Source organism: Dermochelys coriacea, chromosome 1, assembly GCF_009764565.3.
Source record: "Dermochelys coriacea isolate rDerCor1 chromosome 1, rDerCor1.pri.v4, whole genome shotgun sequence".
Taxonomy (NCBI): Eukaryota; Metazoa; Chordata; order Testudines; family Dermochelyidae; genus Dermochelys; species Dermochelys coriacea.
Genome location: NC_050068.2, coordinates 211,405,122 through 211,430,252, shown reverse-complemented (window position 1 = coordinate 211,430,252; position 25,131 = coordinate 211,405,122). Strand labels below are relative to the sequence as shown.

The window sequence follows — 25,131 nt, the reverse complement described above, 5'->3', positions numbered from 1 at the left end:
TAAATTCTCAGAACTACAGCAACCCGCTGGACAACAATGGCCAGCACAACCACAAACAAATGAACACAAACACAGAACAAAACAAACATTGTGGCTGGCCTGCAGATAAAACACTGAGGACACCATGGAAAACATAGTGATCAATTCCAGGACCAACAGCAACTGAATAGCCAACAGAACAAGCAAGAAGACCTTGGCCAAGTGGAATGGACCACAAAGGCCAGCCTGATGACAATCCACTTGCAGGCCAGTTATCTGCACTTTGGTGCCCTGGCAGCAATCTAGTGGTTTTTCTTGGAAGAATTTCCATGTAGTGGCCGGTAGTGGGTCCCCACCATGGTGGAAGCTGGGGATTGAGTAAACCTTCTTCCTGCGGCTATTCCCCTGAAGAGATTATGTGGGAATCACCAGGACTCCGAAGAGAACCAAAAAATATTTCTGCCTCTCCCCAAACTGCACCTGGAAAGGAACCAACAGCTCAATTCTGGGAAAGGAATTTGCCAAGATGAGCCGGGGATGATCTGAGGGGGGGCAGGAGAAGAGGAGGAGACATCCCAGTAATACAACACGTTTGCCTGGTGCTTTTCCAGCGTTGTTCTTGCACGGGCGTCGGGTTGCACATTCAGAACCCTCCCACCCCGCTGCAGCCAACACCCAGACCCACGTACCCATCCCTCCCGTGCCCAGCTGCCCCGCATCCCTGCGCGCCCAACCCCCGGCTCCCACAAACGCCGCTCGGACCCCCCCAGCCCAACTTTCCCCGGGCGGCGGGGGGAGGGGGCTGCTCCAGCGAGGCACCCGGAGGGTGACGTCACGCCGTGCTAGCTCTGGCCCCCCGCGGCGTGGGAGGGGACTGGACAGGCCCCCGGACCCAATGCAAGCGCAGCCGCACCCCCCCCCCCCCGTGTCCATCACCCCGGCCGGGGACGGGGACGGGGACGGGGGGGGGGGGCGCTCAGGGACCGCAACCTCGGCCGGGCAAGACAGCAGGGATCCTCCCAGCAGGGACCGCCGAGCTCTGCCACAGCCCTCTCGGGGCTGCAGGACCCAGCCTCCCGGGCCACCCACCCCCTGCATCCCCGTCGGAGCAGGCAGCGCTGCGAGCGGGCACAGCCTGGGCTGGCACCGGCGGGGTTAAGCAGCGGGCCTGCCTCTCCCCCCCCCGCAGCTTTGCCTCTCGCCCCCCCCCCGCCCGGGGCCGACACGCGTGGGGGGGGGGGGGCGGTGGTGAGAGAGAGACAATGACAGGCGGGGGGCAGGCGCAGCCCGAGCAGGCGCGGGACTCACCGCAGGCTCCCGGGAGGAGGTCGACTGGAGGCGCGGGGTGGGGGGGGGGGAAGGGCACTAAATACGCCCCCTTCCTCCGTCCGCCTCCTGGCTCCGTGGCCCCGGGCTGGTGAGGAGGCGGCCGCTGGAGCAGCGATGGCCGCGGGGCCGTGGAGCAGCGCAGCACCCCGCTTTCAAACACCGCCCAGCCCGCCCCGCCGCTCGCCCATCGCTCCGGCCGCGGCCGCCCTTAGCCGCCTCCCATTTCCGAAGCGCCCCCCGCCGCGCTGTCACCCCCCCCCCCGGCGGCTGCCGCCCCCGCCCCCGCCCCCGCCCCGGCCCCGGCAGTCACCTCCCGCTAGACAAAATGTTTGTCTTCGGAGCCCGGCGCGAGCGCAGGGGCCGGGAGCGGGCGGGGGAAGCGCGTGAGAGCCGCGCCGGGGACTGGGGGAGGGAGGGCAAAGCCAGAGGAGTGGGTGGGGGGAGGAGAGAAAGAGGGGAGAGGGATAAGGCTGGAAAGAGGGAGCTCGGGGGGAGCTGGAGCGGGGGCGAGCCTCAGCAGGGCGCTTCTCTATGGGCGACACAAGGCCCTGGCCACGCGGGCTCTTGCTCAGAGTCCCTCTCCAAACTCCCCCAAAACAGACACCCAGGAGGGACAGAAGGGAACGACCTAACAATGGGCCCCCTTCAGTCAACGGGCTGGGGGAAGTGTACTAGAGGGAGAGGGGGACTCAGTCAGAGGCTCAAAATAAAGTGTGGGGGGCAGAGATAATATCAGGAATCAGCTGAACATCTTTGTCTTTCTGAGCCACAGACCCTCTCCCCTGAGAGCCTGCATCTGAAATCAGGTGAAATGAATGGTGTCCCACTCCTTTCCTGCCTCCCTCCTCTCCCCCAATCTGTCTCGCTCCACTCTCCTTTCTTTCTCCAGTTTCCTGCAATTTCTCCTCCCTTCCCACTCTCCAGTACAAAGGAATGGGAGAAGCCTGGAGTTTTTTCGCAAGACAGACCCAGGAGCAACCGAATCCGAGAGAAAAGTGAGGGAAGAAACGGATTGGATCTCTCAGGAACTGGAGTGCTGAGCGATCAGGTGTTCCTGAAGCAGGAGAGGGAGAGAGAGTGAGGCCTCCATGTAGCTCCAGGGCAAGGGATGGTGCAGACCGAGTCCGGCTTGAGAGCAAAGACCCCCATGTATCTCTGAGACGGGGCTGGCCTAGAGGCAAGTGAAGCAAGCCAGAGAGGTATAGATGGGACTGCAGTTCCTAAGGGTTTTATTCAAAACTTACTAATAATATATCTCCCATTCCTTAAGCACCAAAGAAATCCTAAGAATTCAGGGGCCACCAAAGTGCAGCCACTTCTGGGGCAGTGGCTATTTAACCTAAAAGATAAGGAGACTCATATATAATAGAAACTGAAGAGGGAACGTAAAGAGGCAGAAACAACCTCCTACACTGAGATTTGGCCAGGACCATGGGGATAACAAGCCAATGATTAAGAAAAGTGACAGGGGATCTTTAGGACCCCAAGAGCCAAGGTTAGGGCTTCAGTTGTATATCTTTTTTTTAAACACCACTCTGAATTCCAGCAGGTATCTTAGTACAAGGCAATGGCCCAGGAGTCATTACTGAGGGCACAATGCCCCATGTTGAATCACCCACATTGCTCCCTGTAGCATACCACCTCCTGTGTACTGGTAAGCCATTTCTGTCCTTCCTGAGGCAAAGGAAAGCACCCCCTACTGATTCACGGACACCACCCCCTTCAGCATAGCATCATCCAGCAGCATGCTGGTGTATTGGTAGGGCCCTACCGAATTCAGGGCCCATTTTGGTCAATTTCATGGTCATAGGATTTTAAAAATCATAAATTTCATCATTTCAATCTGAAATTTCACAGCGTTGTAATTGTATGGGGTCCTGACCCGAAAAGGAGTTGTGAGGGGGTCGCAAGGTCATTGTAGAAGGGGTTGCAGTACTGCTACCCTTACTTCTGCACTGCTGCTGGCGGCAGCGCTGCCTTCAGATCTGGGCAGCTGGAGAGCAGTGGCTGCTGGCTAGAAGCCCAGCTCTGATGGCAGAGCCATCTTCAGCAGTAGCACAGAAGCAAGGGTGGCATAGTATGATATTGCTACCCTTAATTCTGTGCTGGTAGTGGTAGCGGGGAACTGCCTTCAGAGCTGGGTGCCCAGTCAACAGCTGCCACTCTCTGGCCTCCCAGCTCTGAAGTCAGTGCAGAAGTAAGGGTGGCAATACTGTGAGCCCCCTAAAATAACCTGGTGACCCCCCTGCAACTCCCTTTTAGGTCAGGATCCCCAATTTGAGAAACGCTGGTCTCCCCCCCCCGTGAAATCTGTATAGTATAGGGTAAAAGCACACAAAAGACCAGATTTCTCGGGGGGAGACCAGATTTCATGGTCCGTGATGCATTTTTCATGGCCGTGAATTTGGTAGGGCTTATGTATTGGGATCAGTACTGATTCGGGGGGGAGAGAGTGTCCCCTATTGAGCCTCTCATACCACTCCCTGAAACATCCATAGTGCACCTTGGGTAGGGATCCTTTCCAAATACCTTAGTCCTGTGTCTGTGCGAGCTGGCCAAGGCTCCATGCCTGGCCTTTGCTTTCGCCGGCCTGGATCTAATCAGCATGCAGAGGCTGCCTGAAGGATTACACAAGCTGCACACACTTCAATTGCTCACACAACTCCCTCCCCCCCACAACCCATCTTTCCCTCCTGTAGCCTGTCCCATCCCCCTTTCCCAGTTACCAAGCAACGGCACAAAGGGAGAGTCTAGCGTGGAGGCCAAGAGAGGGCCCTGAGCCCTGCAAGAATGGATGAGAGTGTAACCCAATCGCAGTCTTTCCACCTGAGAATGAGGGGGAGCAAGAGGGATGGAGAGCAAAAGAGACAGATAGAATGTAATAATAATGCCGAACAGGCAACAGGGGCAAATAGCTGAATGCCCTAGAAAATGTGAGATACTAACCCAAAATTATAAACCCACAAAGTGAACAGGCATGAAAACACATTTGTGACATCCATAATAAACCCATTATAGGCCTTATTTAAGCCTCTATATAATCTTATCATTTTGGCTTGAAGCATTTCATAGGCCTCAAACAATGCCAAATTTATTCTGATTGCAAAGAAAAAGAAGTTTCTGTAAAGTCTGAACAAAAGATTTTTAAATTACAAGTAATTAAAAAATTACCCTGAATTTTAAAAAATTGGAATTTCTCTAATGTTTCTTTGTGTCCTTCTAGCTCAAAAATGGCAGCTTTCTGCCCCTTCAAACTATCCACAGAGTTCAGTGCCATTGAAAATACATGCACCAGCTACATTTAGAGATCAAAAGTTGTGATTAATGAAGTAGTTAATTAGTTTTGGTTTGACATATAGAGGTTTAATTCTGCTCACACTGGTGCCACTTGGTGATTTCAGTCCTTATCTACACTGGAAGCAGGACAAGGTATTGTGTGTGTGTGCATGCATGTATGTGTAAGAGAAAGTGTGCAAGTGATCAAGAGACTACAATGCCCTCAGTTGGTTGGTTTAAGTTTTGAAGTTACGGGTGCTCTATATTCAGCACCTAACAGCTGCTTTAGCTCACCTATAGGAGCTTTTCTTTATGGAGCTGCATCGTAAGAATTCTAGTCCTGTTACTAGTATTTTATTACATTTAAAAATATATTAAAAGAACATTAAGGTTGCAAAGCCAAGAGCTCAACAGTTAAGAAATGCTAGAATCAAATTTGCCTGTAACCTTAATTCAGCCCCCTTGTGTGTATAAATTATGATACAGTCTTTAATTACATAATCACAAACTATTTTTTCCACAGGATCCATGGTGCACACTGAATGGGTAACTAGTCAATATTTCTTTTTATCTGCATCATTCGAAGTGTGGCCCCAGGCCTCATTTACTGCCCAGCACCAAACCCTGCAATGAATACAGATTTATTAATTTTGTCATGGGCATTTCTATGGTGCTCGTCATCATAATATCTGAGTGCTTCACAAACAATAATGAACTTATCCTCACAACACATGAAGAATTCAGGATCAGAGAGAGTAAGGCCAAAGTACACTGATGCATTTTCATGCCTGAACTCTAATTTTGGGTGACCAACTTGAAACAAAAAAAGATCCTGATTTTTCAGAGTACTTAGCATTTTATACCACTTCCTATATACAGCACACAGCTCCCATTGCATTCCACTTCTGCCACAAATGAGGCATGGAGCCTATAGACAACTGCTTCATTCACTATAAACCCAATTCATTCCCTGAACACATCCATTCCATGCATTGAATGAGATAGGGGTCCTATGGAAAACAGCATGTGGTTTTGTAATTAAAGACTGTATGATAGAGTATACACACAAGGGGATTGAATGCAACCTTAATTCTGACATATCCTAACTTCTGAGTGCTTGACTTTGAAATTCTAACTTTCTGTTAAGTAGTATTTTTAAAAAGTAATGTATTATTTGTATTCTGGTAGCACCTAGAGGTCTCAATCATGGATCAAAGTCCCATTTCACTAGGGATTATACAAACAAATAAAACAAAGTCTGTGTCCCAGAAAGCTCACAATCTGTGTTTATGACAAGACACAATAGGTGGTTAAGCACACAAATGGGAGTGGGATTCATTGGCGACAAGATAACTATACAGATGCATTCGCATAAGTGATTAGTCCTCACTTTGCAATTTTGTGCGGCTTATCATGGAGAAGTAGTAGTTTCTACAAGTAAGGCTGATTTTTTGGCCAGAGGAGAGGAGACTGCTATGTGGAGGCATGGCAAGGAGCTGAAGGGTTGTGGGGCTAGAGAGGGCCTTTCCAGGGGTGTAGTTTTGGGAGGGGGAATCCATTGGCAGCATGACTGGAGGGGACATGATGGGGAACAAAGAGGGAATTCTCAGCTCACAAACTAAGGAGGTTCGCTGGCTAAGGATGCTGGCTAAGGATGCAGCCACCCTACTTGAATTGGTGTTAGACAGTCCTACTGTGGATGCAAATATACACAAGCGGCTTGTGTGGGTGTCAAACAACCAACTAAAGCATAAATGGATGAGTGCTGTAGTGCAGACAAGGCCACAGTTGGACTTACTGTAAAGTGGGAGTTACGACACTAACTCATCATTGTGAAGAGCTTTGAAATCTACTGGTATGTGAAAAGCATTGTTAGCTACATTTTTTTTTCAAGGAGGGTAAATAAACCACAGAGATGCTGAATGACTCAGCCAGAGGTGGTATTGAGGAGCAGGCCCTGGTTATAGAACCAAAAGCTGTGTTCTAGTCATGGGGCTGATATTTAACATGCTATCATTTTCTAGCACTTTTCTGCACATGATTTTCTAGAATTCCAAGAGAAGGTGTCCTGTGTTGTACACATAGATTGAGTGTGTGCCTTTTTTGCCAGGTATGGATTGAATAAAGCAGGGATCACACTTTACTTTGATGTATGCGAAAATACTTTCCAGGGGTAGCAGCTTAGCCAATATGTTCCAGATCTGGGAATATTTAGTTTCTCTCCCTTTTCCTAGAGAAACTAGAAAAAATAAACATAAAAATAACGGATGCTAAGAGGATGCTAAACTTGCCCAGAAAAGCACTGAAAAATCAGGAAATGTGAGAGTGCCTGGGCACCACCTTATATAACTCTATTTACAATGCTGTCTTTAATTATATGATCAAAACAAGTTCTGAAATAATAATGTTGGCTCTTGGGCTGAGTGGAAGGCTGAAATTCAAGGCCTTGTGGGGTGGCGACATTCGGATGGGAAATCTAGGAGATGGTAATCCTTGGTGAATCTCTTTATTTACAGAAACATACACAAAGTCCTGTTTGCCTGAGGAGCAGTAGCAACATAGAGCACACAGGGAGTTTCCTTCCTGGAAAATCCCCCAGAGAGCCACCAGCCTTCTCCATGCCCAACAGGAGAGGCTGCCTTTCTGTCTCTGCTTCCTAAGGTTCACACAAACCCATTTCTCCTGCTTTACTCCAGCTCTGTTTACAACCAACCCTTAGCCACTGTATCTGTAATCTCTAAGGCAACCCTGTAGCTCCACACAACCATAGAGTCTGCATGCTTTGACCAGGGGGCTTGGGACATTTGGCTCATAAATTTAATACCCCTTTAACGAATTATCTCCTCTTTCCCCCCTTTCAATACCTTGACAACTCTTAATTGGCCCACTACAATATCATATAGTTTATTTTGTATAGTCTTTGGCCTTCAGCACCAAACCACAAGCTCCTAAACTTGATGGTATCCAGTATCTCATAGAAGTTGCTCAGCCCGTAACAGTTGGGGCCTTGTCAGTACCTCTCCTGTGTATATCCCAAAGACTGTAGGAGGATTAGGAGAAGAGCTTCTCCTCTTCTTCGGTCATGTTGTTCTACAGGAGATCAGTTCCACTGCTGCCCAACCCTTACGGTGTGAGAAAAAAAAATCAATAAAAAATAAAAATAATAATAATAATAAATAGTATGATATTATAAGGAGGCAGTAGCTCTCCATCATTAAGGCTGTCCTGTGATAAGGTTGATTTTGAGACAACTCCTCCCATCCACACTCTCACACCGACAGATATACACACTTATGAGTGAGAAAAACAACATTCTTCATGCTTCCAGTTTTCAGATTAAATTTTGTTCTGAAAATGTCAGCTAAACAAAGGGAATACATTTTGAGATTAAGCAATTTACAAATGCTTCCTTTTTTAAAATGTTATGAAGTGTCTACCATCTCTTTGTATGCTTCAGTCTGGAACTAAAATAACATTACACCACAATATTCCGATAGAAACATTTGATATTGGTTTGTGCAACCGGCAATTTTCAAGGGCAGAAATAATAAATTATTTATGATATTACTATTTAATGTAAACTAGAAATGAATCTGTAGAATTGAGGCTGATAGCAAAAAGAAAAAAAACAGATGGAGAATATAGTCTAGGATACCCTTCCCAATGAGGAATTATTTCAATGACTAAAGCAAAGATATTGAGGTATTCTTGTACATATTGTGCGCTCATTGACAAATCCTTTCATTTACAAAATCAGAGATACTGAGGTGATATATTGCTTGTGTGTAGTGTGTTCCCATTGACAAGTGTTTTCCAGAACCTTCATTGGCATACTGGGGTGATGTATTGCTTGTTGACCATGAATCTTCACTAACAAATTCTTTTCACAATAATTTCAGTGACTGCTGTTATTACCTTGACCAGCATAGCCCACTTCACTAATTCAGTAATTTGGTGATATATCCCATCGTATGGATTTAGTTTTTTTCTCAAACATATCTTCATTTACCTACACAAAAGAAAAAAATGAAAACGAATGACAGGAGAAGAAAACAAAACACAACAAAACTAGGAAATTCCAAAACTAAGAAACTGTGTAAAAAAACAGTTAAGGTTGCTAAGCAACATCACATCATTTACAAAGCCTAAGCACTTAAAAGCAAGGAAATGAATAGTGGAGTGCCCACATAATAAATATAACATGTTATTCATATCTGATGCAAAGAAATACATATTTAATCACAAAACAACATTAACTATGATTCTAAATAATTACCGTTTTCATTGGTTATCTAAAAGTATAAACACAATACAAAACTCTTCTGAAAAAGACACAAATTATAAGCATATGCATTACGGATATGCTGATCTGCCTCACCCAAGTATTCATGCAAACGTCATTTGACTATATATCAAAATGCTAAATGTTTGCCATATTAAATTACACATAAAACATCATTATCAAGACACAGCACACACACCTGTGCCAATATACTCCAGTCTAGCAGTCTTCTGATATTCCAGTCCTTCCCAACTCATTTGCAGATGCACCTCAGTCCAGACCTACAGCCCCCTCAATTCCAGCCCCTCAAGCACACACTCCAGCTCAGCTGATTCCCCTCATTTCTGACCAGTAAGACCTCCCCCTTAAGCACACTTCAGTAACCTTGCTCATCCTGCCAAACTCACTGACAGATAGACTAAATAAGGCAATTTAGCAATTCTGCCATTCTCCTGTTTGAGCTCTGTCCTTGGACACTACTGCCCTCTCATGGGAGATCCACAGTCAAACATCCTCCTCTTCAACCTCCTCTCCCCTACCCGCTGAAGAGATATGCATTTTGAGAAAAGGAGAGGAGAGGGAGACAGGAAAATGGAGCATTTACCAAGGTGATTTCTGAACTACAGTTCCCAGAATGCTTCTTGTTATCCCCAAATGTGGCCTCACAAATGGTGTCAGATTGCACAATCCCATATCAGTAGGTGGTGCTCGACCCTCTGAGGCAGTGCGGGTACTGTACTGTAGATGGCTCAGACTACATCTACACTGCAAGCATTACAATGACACAGCTGCAACACTGCTGTCGGGAGCCTGCTATTTAATCCAGACCACGAGGTACCTAGATAGCATCCCTAGCCTTCCTGCCATAGCAGCATGCTTAACTATGGCTTCTAACCAACAGCCTTAGTGCTAAAGGCCTACAGCCCCACAGGAACCATGCCCCAGGGTCCTGCGTGGCTGGACAGACAGTATTCTCGTTGGGTACCTGGCCTATATAAAGAACCTAACCGGAACAGGAAGCTGTGACTGTCTGAGCAACAGGCTGTTGCTTGATGGTTGCTGCCTAGACCAGCGGTTCCCAAACTGTGGGTTGTGCCCCCAAAGGGGGCTGTGCCATCAGCAGATGGGGTCGCAATGATTCCCAGTGTGCAGAGGGTGCTATTTTGCACCATATAGCATGACCTCGCATGTATGGTGCATTGCGGTCATGATGCATGGAGCACACCATTTTGCTTTACCATCTTTTTCACATTGTGACCTTGCATGCATCATACGTACGAGGTGACGCTGTGTGGAGGATAACAAGGAGTCTGGTGGCACCTTAAAGACTAACAGATTTATTTTGGCATAAGCTTTTGTGGGTAAAACACCACTTCTTCAGATGCATGGAGTGAAAATTACAGATGCAGGCATTATATAATGACACATGAAGGGAAGGGAGTTACCTCACAAGTGGAGAACCAATGTTGACAGGGCCAATTCGATCAGGGTGGATGTAGACCACTCCCAATAATAGATGAGGAGGTGTCAATTCCAGGAGAGGCAAAGCTACTTTTGTAAGGAGCCAACCACTCCCAGTCCGTATTCAAGCCCAAATTAATGGTGTTAAATTTGCAAATGAACTTTAGTTAGAGTTAGAGTTCTTTGAGGGGGTCAACAAACATGTGGACAAGGGGGATCCAGTGAACATAGTATACTTAGATTTCCAGAAAGCCTTTGACAAGGTCCCTCACCAAAGGCTCTTACGTAAATTAAGTTGTCATGGGATAAGAGAGAAGATCCTTTCATGGACTGAGAACTGGTTAAAAGATAGGGAACAAAGGGTAGGATTAAATGGTAAATTTTCAGAATGGAGAGGGGTAACTAGTGGTGTTCCCCAGGGGTCAGTCCTAGGACCAATCCTATTCAATTTATTCATAAATGATCTGGAGAAAGGGGTAAACCATGAGGTGGCAAAGTTTGCAAACTGCTCAAGATAGTTAAGACCAAAGCAGACTGTGAAGAACTTCAAAAAGATCTCACAAAACTAAGTGATTGGGCAACAAAATGGCAAATGAAATTTAATGAGGATAAATATAAAGTAATGCACATTGGAAAAAATAACCCCAACTATACATACAATATGATGGGGGCTAATTTAGCTACAACAAAGCAGGAAAAAGATCTTGAAGTCATTGTGGATAGTTCTCTGAAGATATCCACGCAGTGTGCAGCAGCCGTCAAAAAAGCAAACAGGATGTTAGGAATCGTTTAAAAAGGGATAGAGAAGAAGAAGGAAAATATCTTATTGCCCTTATATAAATCCATGCTACGCCCACATCTTGAATACTGCATACAGATGTGGTCCTCTCATCTCAAAAAAGATATACTGGCATTAGAAAAGGTTCAGAGAAGGGTAACTAAAATGATTAGGGGTTTGGAACAGGTCCCATATGAGGAGAGATTAAAGAGGCTAGGACTTTTCAGCTTGGAAAAGCGGAGACTAAGGGAGATATGATAGATGTATATAAAATCATGAGTGGTGTGGAGAAAGTGAATAAGGAAAAGTTATTTACTTGTTCCCATAATATAAGAACTAGGGGCCACCAAATGAAATTAATAGGTAGCAGGTTTAAAACAAATAAAAGGAAGTTCTTCTTCACTCAGCGCACAGTCAACCTGTGGAACTCCTTGCCTGAGGAGGTTGTGAAGGCTAGGACTATAACAGGGTTTAAAAGAGAACTGGATACATTCATGGAGGTTAAGTCCATTAATGGCTATTAGCCAGGATGAGTAAGGAATGGTGTCCCTAGCCTCTGTTTGTCAGAGGATGGAGATGGATGGCAGGAGAGAGATCTCTTGGTCATTGCCTGTTAGGTTCACTCCCTCTGAGGCACTTGGCATTGGACACTGTCGGTAGACAGGATATTGGGCTGGATGGACCTTTGGTCTGACCCAATATGGCCATTCTTATGTTCTTATGCTGTTTCTCTTTGAAGTCTCTTTGTGAAGTTTTTTTGTTCAAGTATAGCTACTTTTAAATCTGTTATAGACGGTCCAGGAAGATTGAAGTGTTCTCCTACTGGCTTTTGTATGTTACCATTCCTGATGTCCAATTTGTGTCCATTTATTCTTTTACGTAGGGACTGTCCGGTTTGGCCAATGTACATGGCAGAGGGGCATTCCTGGCACATATAACATTAGTAGACGTGCACGTGAATGGGCTTCTGATAGTGTGGCTGATGTGGTTGGGTCCTCTGATGGTGTTGCTAGAGTAGATATGGGGACAGAGTGGGCAATGAAGTTTGCTACAGGGATTGGTTCCTGGGTTAGTGTTTCTGTGGTGTGGAGTGTGGTTGCTGATGAGTATTTGCTTCAGGTTTTGGGGCTGTCTGTAAGCGAGGACTGGCCTGCCTCCCAAGGTGTGTGAGAGGATGACATTGTGTGGAGGATGACATTTTGTAGAGCAACATGGCATCCTCTATGCATTGTGACTTCACATGTATAGTGTGTGAAAGAGCTCTAAAGAGGATACCATTTTGCTCTTTGAAATAGCATCCTCCATGGTATCTCGGGTCCTGGGAGGAAACAGTTAATTAAAATGGAATCATGCCAGCAAAAAGTTTGGGAATCCCTGGTCTAGACCTTGTTGCTTCTCCTGACCTTGCCTTGCAGGCTTATCCACTTCACCTCCCTTCTCACTGACCTTTCCCCTTGAGAACTCCAACCACTGCCTTGGACTGCCTCTAATACCGATTGATCTGTCTACCTGACCACCTGTGTGCACATGACCACTGCTACGGACTGCTCCTTGGCCATCAGGCCTCACAGTTTGCTCAGACCACTTCTGTCTTCTCCTAGGTTCATCCTACCCCAAAAGGGTATGGAACCAACTGATTCAATATTGTAGATGCCCCAGGGTGCACTGAGACACTAGGAGCAGATTGCCCACCTGCAGGTGGAAAACTAAATCTTACAGGCCACAATGGATCAGCTTTGGGCAGAAAACTAGGAACAGATCACTGCAAGTGGGTACAACTTCCCGGGCCCCACATCCCATGCCACCTTCTGGACCCAAAACCACAATAACTTTACCCAAGCCCTATGACAGGACCTGAAGCAAATTTGGAGGTTTTGCAAACCAGTACAGGCTCTGTTTCCTGCTACAGCCCAACAACTGCCAGATGGACCAGGCAAAGGTGGGACTGCTTGTCAGCTTTAATAGGCAAAGCCCTGGACTGGCTATCCCCTCTGCTAGAGCAGGATCATGCCATACTGGCCAGCTTGGACATCTTCCTGAGGGCCTTTGTGACAATTTTCCATGATCCTCACTGGGCTCATACCATGAAGATGGCCCTATAGAAACTTCACTAGATCTTGGGGCCAGCTGCAATATATGTGGCCCACTTCTGATGCCTGGCAGCAGATACAGTTTGGAATGAGCTGAGCCAGCTACACTGATTCCATCTTGGTCTTGGCAAAGAAATAAAAGATGAACTTGCCTCTATGGAACCTCCCACAGATCTAGGCATGTTTATTGAGCTTTGCATCCAAATCGCCACCTGACGTAGTGAAAGGCAACTTGAGAGAAAAGGGATTTCACTCTGTGTCCAGGCATCACTCTCAAAGGCACCCACATCTAAGCCCATGCAGGTGGACTTGGCATGGACCCAACTGGACTTTTCTGAATGAGAAAACTGATGGTAAGAGAACTTGTGTTTTTACCACAGGGGCACCGGCCACATGGTGTCTGTCCTGGCAAGCCCCTGCACCATGTGGCTCTGAGAAATGACTGCCCAACCTTGATAAGGTAGGTTGAGACTGGACAACACCAGGAAAACCCCATGCAGACCCCTCCAGCAACCATTCTGGGTGTGAGTATTATTCCCACAATCTCTCTCTTGCTAAGCACAATTATGACATTTCAAACAAAGAGCTACTTGCCATCAAAGTGGCTTTTGAGACCTGGAGGCATTAACTAGAAAGAGCCAGACACCCTGTTCGGGTATTCACTGACCACAATAATTTAGAATACCTGTGCTCTGCTAAAGCCCTAACCCAACCACAGCTAAACTGGGCTGTCTTTTTTTCAAGGTTTGATTTTACTGTCACCTACCGCCCTGGATCCTGTAACAGGAAGGCAGATGTTCTGTTCCACAAAGGGGATATGCCACTGATCCTAAGGTACCCAAGGAAGAGCCTCCCTGCATCTGGAAACTACATCACTTCCTCAGGGGATCACTACTATCTGAAATATTTGTGACCATACATTCTTCCCTACCAGATGACCCCTTTGCCCAGACACTCCTAACTTCCAGCGCTCAACCTCAGGGTAACTTCATACACAAGGATGGACTCCTCCTCATTTATAGGCATATCTAATCCCTGAGGGACACCCGCACTTGGAGCCCCTATATATTTGTCATGATGTCCCCTGGGCCAGACACTTCAGCCAGGCAAAGACCACTCTCTGGCATGTTGATTGTTCTGGTTGCCAAAACTGTGATCCAATGTACAGGCCTATGCCCCATCTTGTGATACCTGTGGCTGTAACAAAGTGCCCTGGGTTGAACCAAATCCTTTGGGCTGTTAATACCCACCAAGACCCCCTTATATCCTTGGTCCAATATTACAACAGACTTCACTGTCGAGTTACCAAAATCTGAGGGATGCCATACTGACAATAAAGGGTTCACTGATGAAGATGGTGCACTTTGTTCCCTACTTATAACTTCCCACCACTGAGGACACTGTTCACCTCCTCATCACCCATGTGTTCCACCTCCCAGACCACATCACCTTAGTCTAGGGGTCCTAGTTTGTATCTCAGTTTTGGCGGGAGGTGTTCTGCCTATTAGCAGTGTATCCCCAAGCTGATGGCCAATCAGAAAGATTGAACCGCTAGTAGAACAACATGTTGATGCTTCACAAACTACCACCAAAATGACTGGGCCTCATTGATTCCTCACATGGAATTCGCATACAATAATTCAAACCAGGTCTCTACCAAGATGAGTCTGTTTTTTGCTAATTATGGTTTCCACTCCTGTTTCTGTCTTGCACTACCCACAGCCACCTCAGTTCCTGCAGCCTCAGACCTGATTAATCAAATCCGAGGAACACAAGAAGAGTTGGAACAAACCCTAGAGACAGCCAAGGCAGCATACAGACATCATGCTGACCAGCACCTTCAGATGCAGTAGGACAGAAGGTATGGCTATCAGCCAGACACCTCAAGGGGCAGACTGTCCCCTTTGAACTAGGACACAGATGAAACATCTCCCCCCACAGAGGCTTTTGAGTCCTGTTTTCAGTTGTTGCCTTTTCATCTGTCCCAAATAGCTGCAGTCCAACCTATCTCCAATAGGTGTCACCCAGCTAACCAGTTTGAGGCCAGCTCATGGCTCCCACCCATGTTAACTTGACAGGGGAGAGTGATTGAAATTCCTTGCACAACTTCTCCTTCTGGGAGTTCCTTTGGATGGCACAGGGTATGGGGTGGGACATGACACCCCAGTACTGACTCTTACCTCAGATATCCGTCAGACTCCTTCTCTAGAATTTGGTGGCTAGGAGAGCATTCTGGGTATATAAACACATGCATAGCCAGTGAGCTACTGCCTGCAGTGAACTTCCTCTGACAGTGCCATGAGGAAAGTCTATTGGATAGGAGTAGTGTGTATATGTGTGTGATGGGGGGTGAGCCACTTCTCCCCACCTCACCATTTCCTTCTTAACCTTTGCTTGCTGCTTGTTTTGTTGTTCTTTCCTCCACTTTCTTGAACCCCATGCAGTATAGAATCATAGAAATGTAGGACTGGAAGGGATCTTGATAGGCCATCTAGTCCAGTTCCCCGCACTGAGGTAGGACTAAATATTATCTAGACCAGTGTTTCCCAAACTTGGGATGCCGCTTGCTCAGGGAAAGCCCCTGGCGGGCCGGGCCAGTTTGTTTACTTGCCGTGTCCGCAGGTTTGGCCGATCGTGGCTCCCACTGGCTGCAATTTGCCGCTGCGGGCCAATGTGGACTGTGGGCTTCATTCCCCATTGGTCTGCAGTGACGAACTGCAGCCAGTGGAAGCTGCGATCGGCGGAGCCTGCGGACGGACGCTGCAGATAAACAAACAGGCCCGGCCTGCCAGGGGCTTTCCCTGAACAAGCGGCGTCCCAAGTTTGGGAAACACTGATCTAGACCATTCCTGACAGGTGTTTGTCTAACCTGTTCTTAAAAACCTCTAATGACAAAGATTACACAACCTCCCTAGGTAATTTGTTCCAGGGTTTAATTACCCTTACAGTTAGGAAGTTTTTCCTAATGTCTAACCTAAATCTTCCTTGCTGCAATTTAAGTTCATTGCTTCTTGTCCTGTCTCCAGTGGAAAATAATAGTTTATCACCCTCCTCTTTAGAACAACCTTTCCCATACCTGAAGACTTTTATCGTGTCCCCTGTATGTTCCTGTCTGCCAGGAAGTAACACACAGAGAGAAATTTCAGGCTCAGCCAGGGGACTCAGGTGTGAAATAGATTTTAATTGAGTTTAGAGTTCTGTTTTGTCTCTTTTTCTCAGTTGAGGGTGGATTGTCCAGAGGACAAAGCAGATATGATGGATAGGAACAGGGGGTGAATCGGAGAGAGAGAGCTACAGACAGGGAGACAGTGAGAATGAGATCCAGGGAAGCAGCCAAGGATATATATGTGTATGTGTGTGCATGTTTGCTTTTCCACACCCACATACCACAACGCACTGACCCACATACCACAACAACACTTCACGGAACAAATGACCCAGAGAGTCATAACATGCACACACAAACCAAGTGACACATATCAGTGAAACTCAATGGTAAGTGCAGACAAACACAGCTCAACACAACACTCAAAGTCAACCACACAGATTCCAGCACACTTCAGCACAGACACACCTGGGGCAAAAGGACATTTGGAGATCAGCAGAGACACACACAACACGCTGACACAAACATCCACCCATCCACACAGTAAACAGCCACTGACAACACACAGAGTCAAACACAACTATACATGCAGATTCACACTAACCAGCACAGCACACAAAGGGAAATGCACACAACCTGACACCACACAAACTCAGACACACATCTGCTCACTATACACACAACAAAAACACCAGCAAATATGCTCGTGCAATCTAATACCCGAACAGAATGACTGGAAAAGACCCACACAATGAAAGAAAATACCTCCGGCGCATAATCAGACACACCCACAATACCCATAAGCAGGAGACAAAAGGAAAGTCTCATTCTTATCTTTCCCTTGGTTAATTCCAGCTAGGGAGACCTGCACTCAGGGATTTGAGGAGAGAGGAGACCAGCTGGTGGAGTGGAAAAAGGTGAGAGAGGTGGGGGGCATGGTTCGGGAAAGGTGGCTTCAGAGTCTGTGCATTGGGAATTGGCTGAGGAGTTGCAGTGCGCCATGGGCAGTGTTCAAAGGACACTTGGGTTACGAAAGTTGTGTCCAGCGAAGCGAGCTTCATCCCCAAGTTCTTCCTCAATCCTGCCAGAGAAAGAAAGAGAGGTAGTGCAACTGAGAACCTCAACACAAGAGACTGTCCTGGGCATGGAGAGCAAGTACAACACAGCAAGTCACGCAGGAGCTTGGAATGGGGCAGAGCAGGAAAACAGGCCACTGTAAGTGCGGTGACTGCATTCACAGAGGCATCATGTCTTGGAGTAGGGAGAGACAAGTCAGCTCTGGGGTGACCGCACCTAGGGTACTGCACTCAGGTCTGGGATCCTTCTTGGTACCAGGGAGACACATGCCCATGCTGGCATCCTTAGTCCTGGAGACTCCCTCTCTCCCTGCACTGTCAGTTCCTCCCTCCCCAGTGAGTCCATCCCCTAGTGGAGCCAGAGAGACATTCCCACCTTTGCAATCTCAGCCCCAGGCCACTCACCTCATGAGCTGGTTGTATTTGGCCAGTCGCTCAGACCTGCAGGGGGCTCCTGTCTTTATCTGTAAAATATTCACCACAAAGAACAGTGTGAGACACACACCCCATATACCAGCTGTCCCGCATGGGACCCTGAGCGTGCTCTGAGAGGTAGGAGGGGGATTCATGCTCTATGTTAATTCAGTGCCAGTCTTCACCTCCCCTCTTCCTCCCTGAAGCTCTCCAGGGCCTGGATTTTAGCTTAGCTGATATTTACCTGCCCAGTACACAGGCCCACAACCAGGTCAGCAATGAAGGTGTCTTCAGTCTCCCCAGATCGGTGACTCACCATCACTCCCCAGCCATTCTCCTGGGCCAACTTACAGCTGCAGAGAGAAATTAAGTAAATGAATCATCCTTCTTGGGCCTCCACCTGCTGGGGATGGGACCCTGACATCCCCACTCCCAGTAATGGTCCTGGGGGCTTTTACCCCTGGTGATGGGGACCAAGGATTTGTCTAAACACAAAAACTGCACCGATTTGACTAATCGGTGTAGAAAGTGCTGTAGTTAGATTGGTGCTGGGAGCAGGTGGCTGGTTGGACTCACGCTTGAATGGCTTCAGTAACTGATCCAATCTGGTTGACTTTGAGCAGGAGGCAATTGCAGGCTTTTTCCTCAACAGCTCGCTCGATGCGCTTGGGGTTGGTCACTGTCAGGTCATCCCCCACAATCTGAATCCCTACATTGGCTGTGAACTTGGACCAGGCCTCCCAGTCATCCTGATCAAAGGGATCCTCAATGGAGACCACTGCAGAGACAGGGGAAGATGCGTGAGTTAAAGCTGCCCCACTTCCAAATCCACAAAGCACAGCAGCTCACCTGGGTAATCACGAACAAAGCTTTGGTAGAGATCACCCAGCTCATCAGCAGAGATGTAGCGGCTGGGGTCATCGGGGGATTTGAAGTCCAAGTCGTATTTGCCATCACGGTAGAACTCAGATGCTGCCACGTCCATGCCAATGACAATCTTCTCAGTGTAGCCGGCTTTGTCAATGGCTTCCTTGAGAAGTTCCAGAGCTGGGATGGGGAGAGAGACAGAATGAGATTCAGCCACCGCTAGTCTGTTTTGGAAAAACTCCTTCCAAACCCCAGATATTCAACTGCCTGAGGGGCAGGACAACTAAGAGTGGTCAGGAAGGAATGGTCCCTCTCTTGTAAGACCCTGCCTGGGGAGAGGGGGCAGCAGACTATCCAGGAGTTTGCAGTGGGACAGAACACAGGGTGGGTATGTACATTGGGACTGAATATCCCAAGGTCTCATGTTCCAGAGCAGAAAGGGGATATTCCCCCTCTCTGTGTGGCTCTGGGGAGACCCCACCTGGCATGCTGAGCCCAGCTATGGACTTCTTACTCCCAGAAAAAGAGTAACAAGCTGTGGGAGCTGGAGGGATGAAGTTCTAGGAACTGATTCAAAGAGCAAAGCCCAGCTGAGCAACGCCACGACCGAGGGGGAAGGACATGAGAATTGTCTGCTAGTGTGTGAGGGGTGCAAGGCCCAGAGGGAAGGTGTTGTTTAGGGGGACTGGAAATGTGGAGAGACTAAGCCAAAAGAAAGGAGCTGTCTTTCGAGGCTGAAGGATCTGTGAGCCAGGGGAGCTGCTGCACCAAGGACAGGGCAGGGACCCAGCACCTGGGGAACTAGGAATCAGGTGTCCTGGGGAATTGATGGGGTGGGGGATTGTGAGCCTGCCCTGAGCCTCAGCATGGGGGCTTTGCTCCCTTCTCTCGATGTCTCTCACCTTCGCTGTTCTCCAGGATGTTGGGGGCGAAGCCACCCTCATCACCCACATTGGTGGCATCCTTCCCATATTTTTCCTTGATGACACTCTTGAGGTTATGGTAGACCTCGGCTCCAATGCGCATGGCATCCCGGAAACTTTCAGCCCCCACGGGCAGGATCATGAACTCCTGCATGGCCAGCTTGTTCCCTGCGTGGGAGCCTCCATTGATCACATTGAAGGCCTGGAAAAGTCCAGAAATAAGCAGGGGGTGAAACTGGCAATATCCCAGCCTGGTACCAGAGGGGCCCTCTGCTGAGTTGGTGCTTGAAGTCCCCATGTTCCCACAGTCCAGACCTTCCCTCCCCAGTTCTCTAAGTCTGTTTGCAAGTGGACTTTGAAGCCAGGGATGGAAGGTTCTTACGGGCACTGGCAGGATGAGGTCAGCGTTCCCAGCCAGGTCAGCGATATGTCGATATAGGGGCACATCCTTCTCTGCAGCACCTGCCTTGCACACAGCCAGAGAGACCCCCAGGATGGCATTGGCTCCAAATTTAGCTGTGGACATTCCAAAATCAGGGAGGAATGAATTCTCCAAACATCCTCAGTCCTACCCTAGAGCCCCCTGCTATTTCAGCCCTGGGCTTCCTGCACAGCCCTGCCAGTGTCATAGAATCATAGAATATCAGGATTGGAAGGGACCTCAGGATGTCATCTAGTTCAACCCCCTGCTCAAAGCAGGACCAATCCCCAACTAAACCATCCCAGCCAGAGCTTTGTCAAGCCTGACCTTAAAACTTCCAAGGAAAGAGATTCCACCACCTCCCTAGGTAACGCATTCCAGTGCTTCACCACCCTCCTAGTGAAAAAAGGTTTTCCTAATATCCAACCTAAACCTCCCACAGTCCTGCTCTGCAGCCCCCTGGTATTCCAGTGCTGGGCTCCCCACACAGCTTTGCCAGTGCCCCTCAGTCTGCCCTGCAGTATCACCCAAATGTGATTCTATTTCTATTCCATTCTACATTTCTATTTTCCATGCCAAAGGAGAGTGGAATTACATTTATTTTCTGTCCCGTCCATCTCTAGCATGAGGTTGTCTATTTTCTCTTGATCCACCACAGAGAAGCCCTGCAAGAAGACACATCTGCTAAGAAGGGAAGGTGTGGAAAAAAGCTCAGCTAAGGGAGGGCTGTGTGTGTAACTATATAACACTTCTGTAGCACATAGATTCAGTATACATCACAATCACACCTCTGCTCTGGTTGTGAGGAACTGGCTCTATGTCTGGGCCATTAGGTTTGCCATCTCTAAGGTACAAAAAAAAAAAAAAAAAGGGATATCCGGGGAAATCCTGAGGCCATACAACTGGCCAGTTGGCAGTGTGTATTGAGCCTCCTTACAGATTTCCCAGGCCAGCTACCTCAAAAAAGGGATGATCCTGAGTAAACCCAGACAGTGGCTGCCCTACGGCCATAACGCACTGTCACTATCTGATGAGGCCATGGAACACGTCATGGGAAATTCCAGCTTCTGCACAAACAAAATCCATAGGCCAAAGCATTGTGAATGCCAGGCTGGCTGGGGAGGATGAGACGAATGGGAATAGGAATGGAGGATTTGGATGAGGAATGAGCAGGGCTCCAAGAGGCGCATGTGCGAAAGAGGGAGAGAGTCTTACAATGAGGGGCAGCTGGAGAGATGCCAGATCAGATGGTGACTGGGGTACGGGGGAGGGCTGTATGGAATAAAACCCCATCCACCCAGTGGAGCAGAGACCTGTCGCTTGTACACACACACATGCACACGCACACAAGGGCCTGTGAGGGTGTGTGCCTGGAGTCACAGGGAACAGCAATGTGCCAACCCAGTTGGTGAAATGAAGAGAGAGGCAGAGGCAGAAAGAAAGAGAATAAAATAAACCTCCCAGAAAGGAGATTAAAGGGAAATCCTTACAGAGCCGAGGAGAGCTGGGGTGATAGTGCTGTTGATATGATCCACGGCCTGCAGGACCCCTAGAGAAGGGAAGAGACAGAGACAGCGAGTAAGACAAAGAAAGAGACAGAGACAGACGGAGATTCAAGGCCTAATTCTCCACTCAGTCACACCAGCTTTATATTTGTGTGACTCCACTGAGGTCAGTGGAATTATACAGCACAAAACAGGGAGTGCTGAGTGCAGAATCAGGCCCTGAGAGGACACACATGCACGTACACACAATGGGGCTACAAAGTTGCCTGAATCTGTTCAATGAGGGTGAGCAGGAGCTGAACTGTCCCCACCTTTCCCGAGGAATCGGAACTTGTCATTGTCTCGCAGCTCCAGAGCTTCGTAGATGCCAGTGGAAGCGCCGCTGGGAACTGCAGCGCGGAACATGCCTGAGAGAAAGCAAAACACAGGTGTGAAAAGAGAGGAAAGAAGAAAGAAAAAGGGAAGATTCTAAGCCCCTGCTCACTTCTTGTTTGCCTATCCTTCTCAATGTAACTTACAGCCCATGAGCTGTTTGGATAGTAGCATTTCCCCACAATATAGGTGGGGAAGCTGTGTCGCAAGGAGGGGAAAGGACTCTCCCAAGGTCACACAGTGAGACAGTTGCAGAGCCACATAAAGAACCCAGGTGTCCTGACTCCCAGCTCCTCCCTGGGGTACACCCACTATATCCTACTCCATCTCAGACTAGAGCTAAAATCCAGGAGGCCTGTTCTTCAGTCTCATACTCAAACACCTTAGTCTCCATCCCTTCTAGGGGAGTCTGAGTTTGAAGGGTGGTTGATGGGTAATAGATCCTTTTTTGATATTTCATTGAATAAAGAAGTGAATGAAACATTCAGCTCAAGAAGCGGACAGAAACCTGACACAAACACACATACACATGGATATGTGCACAGATATGAACACACAGGAGTACTTGCACATGTATGCATATAAATCTACATTATAAATCATAGAATCATAGAATCATAGAATCATAGAATATCAGGGTTGGAAGGGACCCCAGAAGGTCATCTAGTCCAACCCCCTGCTCAAAGCAGGACCAAGTCCCAGTTAAATCATCCCAGCCAGGGCTTTGTCAAGCCTGACCTTAAAAACCTCTAAGGAAGGAGATTCTACCACCTCCCTAGGTAACGCATTCCAGTGTTTCACCACCCTCTTAGTGAAAAAGTTTTTCCTAATATCCAATCTAAACCTCCCCCATTGCAACTTGAGACCATTACTCCTCGTTCTGTCATCTGCTACCATTGAGAACAGTCTAGAGCCATCCTCTTTGAAACCCCCTTTCAGGTAGTTGAAAGCAGCTATCAAATCCCCCCTCATTCTTCTCTTCTGCAGACTAAACAATCCCAGCTCCCTCAGCCTCTCCTCATAAGTCATGTGCTCTAGACCCCTAATCATTTTCGTTGCCCTTCGTTGTACTCTTTCCAATTTATCCACATCCTTCCTGTAGTGTGGGGCCCAAAACTGGACACAGTACTCCAGATGAGGCCTCACCAGTGTCGAATAGAGGGGAACGATCACGTCCCTCGATCTGCTCGCTATGCCCCTACTTATACATCCCAAAATGCCATTGGCCTTCTTGGCAACAAGGGCACACTGCTGACTCATATCCAGCTTCTCGTCCACTGTCACCCCTAGGTCCTTTTCCGCGGAACTGCTGCCGAGCCATTCGGTCCCTAGTCTGTAGCGGTGCATTGGATTCTTCCATCCTAAGTGCAGGACCCTGCACTTATCCTTATTGAACCTCATTAGATTTCTTTTGGCCCAATCCTCCAATTTGTCTAGGTCCTTCTGTATCCTATCCCTCCCCTCCAGCGTATCTACCACTCCTCCCAGTTTAGTATCATCCGCAAATTTGCTGAGAGTGCAATCCACACCATCTTCCAGATCATTTATGAAGATATTGAACAAAACGGGCCCCAGGACCGACCCCTGGGGCACTCCACTTGACACCGGCTGCCAACTAGACATGGAGCCATTGATCACTACCCGTTGAGCCCGACAATCTAGCCAGCTTTCTACCCACCTTATAGTGCATTCATCCAGCCCATACTTCCTTAACTTGCTGACAAGAATGCAGTGGGAGACCGTGTCAAAAGCTTTGCTAAAGTCAAGAAACAATACATCCACTGCTTTCCCTTCATCCACAGAACCAGTAATCTCATCATAAAAGGCGATTAGATTAGTCAGGCATGACCTTCCCTTGGTGAATCCATGCTGACTGTTCCTGATCACTTTCCTCTCCTCTAAGTGCTTCAGGATTGATTCTTTGAGGACCTGCTCCATGATTTTTCCAGGGACTGAGGTGAGGCTGACCGGCCTGTAGTTCCCAGGATCCTCCTTCTTCCCTTTTTTAAAGATGGGCACTACATTAGCCTTTTTCCAGTCATCCGGGACTTCCCCCGTTCGCCACGAGTTTTCAAAGATAATGGCCAAGGGCTCTGCAATCACAGCCGCCAATTCCTTCAGCACTCTCGGATGCAATTCGTCCGGCCCCATGGACTTGTGCACGTCCAGCTTTTCTAAATAGTCCCTAACCACCTCTATCTCTACAGAGGGCTGGCCATCTCTTCCCCATTTTGTGTTGCCCAGCACAGCAGTCTGGGAGCTGACCTTGTTAGTGAAAACAGAGGCAAAAAAAGCATTGAGTACATTAGCTTTTTCCACATCCTCTGTCACTAGCTTGCCTCCCTCATTCAGTAAGGGGCCCACACTTTCCTTGGCTTTCTTCTTGTTGCCAACATACCTGAAGAAACCCTTCTTGTTACTCTTGACATCTCTTGCTAGCTGCAGCTCCAGGTGCGATTTGGCCCTCCTGATATCTTTCCTACATGCCCGAGCAATATTTTTATACTCTTCCCTGGTCATATGTCCAACCTTCCACTTCTTGTAAGCTTCTTTTTTATGTTTAAGATCCGCTAGGATTTCACCATTAAGCCAAGCTGGTCGCCTGCCATATTTACTATTCTTTCGACTCATCGGGATGGTTTGTCCCTGTAACCTCAACAGGGATTCCTTGAAATACAGCCAGCTCTCCTGGACTCCCTTCCCTTTCATGTTAGTCCCCCAGGGGATCCTGGCCATCTGTTCCCTGAGGGAGTCAAAGTCTGCTTTCCTGAAGTCCAGGGTCCGTATCCTGCTGCTTACCTTTCTTCCCTGCGTCAGGATCCTGAACTCAACCAACTCATGATCACTGCCTCCCAGATTCCCATCCACTTTTGCTTCCCCCACTAATTCTACCCGGTTTGTGAGCAGCAGGTCAAGAAAAGCGCTCCCCCTAGTTGGCTCCCCTAGCACTTGCACCAGGAAATTGTCCCCTACGCTTTCCAAAAACTTCCTGGATTGTCTATGCACCGCTGTATTGCTCTCCCAGCAGATATCAGGAAAATTAAAGTCACCCATGAGAATCAGGGCATGCGATCTAGTAGCTTCCGTGAGTTGCCGGAAGAAAGCCTCATCCACCTCATCCCCCTGGTCCGGTGGTCTATAGCAGACTCCCACCATGACATCACTCTTGTTGCACACACTTCTAAACTTAATCCAGAGACACTCAGGTTTTTCCACAGTTTCATACCGGAGCTCTGAGCAGTCATACTGCTC

The 25,131-nt window shown here is 47.9% G+C and overlaps 2 protein-coding genes across 7 annotated transcripts in view; both read right to left on the bottom strand.

Annotated features, from left to right (window-relative positions):
* The window catches only part of ATN1 (atrophin 1), a 71,548-nt gene extending 62,194 nt beyond the window's left edge, over window positions 1-9,354 (bottom strand). Inside the window, exons 1-3 of one of the 6 annotated variants that reach the window (XM_038387151.2) lie at window positions 9,066-9,354; window positions 8,500-8,593; window positions 7,602-7,706 (exon numbers count right to left, since the gene is read on the bottom strand). The gene's annotated coding sequence lies outside the window, so the exon portion shown is untranslated. Of the gene's footprint in view, window positions 1-1,287; window positions 1,548-1,618; window positions 1,713-7,601; window positions 7,874-8,499; window positions 8,594-9,065 lie in introns of those variants that run through there. The other 5 variants (XM_038387155.2, XM_038387153.2, XM_043501102.1 and 2 more) reach the window with 5 other exon arrangements.
* A 7,002-nt stretch (window positions 9,355-16,356) lies between these two features.
* ENO2 (enolase 2) overlaps window positions 16,357-25,131 on the bottom strand; it is a 14,570-nt gene continuing 5,795 nt past the window's right edge. Inside the window, exons 3-12 of the mRNA XM_038387197.2 lie at window positions 21,819-21,914; window positions 21,493-21,551; window positions 20,598-20,667; window positions 19,964-20,097; window positions 19,561-19,783; window positions 18,641-18,838; window positions 18,368-18,569; window positions 18,036-18,144; window positions 17,783-17,841; window positions 16,357-17,382 (exon numbers count right to left, since the gene is read on the bottom strand). Of these exons, the coding sequence (XP_038243125.1) occupies window positions 17,313-17,382; window positions 17,783-17,841; window positions 18,036-18,144; window positions 18,368-18,569; window positions 18,641-18,838; window positions 19,561-19,783; window positions 19,964-20,097; window positions 20,598-20,667; window positions 21,493-21,551; window positions 21,819-21,914 (1,220 nt within the window). The 3' untranslated portion in view covers window positions 16,357-17,312. The remainder of the gene's footprint in view (window positions 17,383-17,782; window positions 17,842-18,035; window positions 18,145-18,367; window positions 18,570-18,640; window positions 18,839-19,560; window positions 19,784-19,963; window positions 20,098-20,597; window positions 20,668-21,492; window positions 21,552-21,818; window positions 21,915-25,131) is intronic.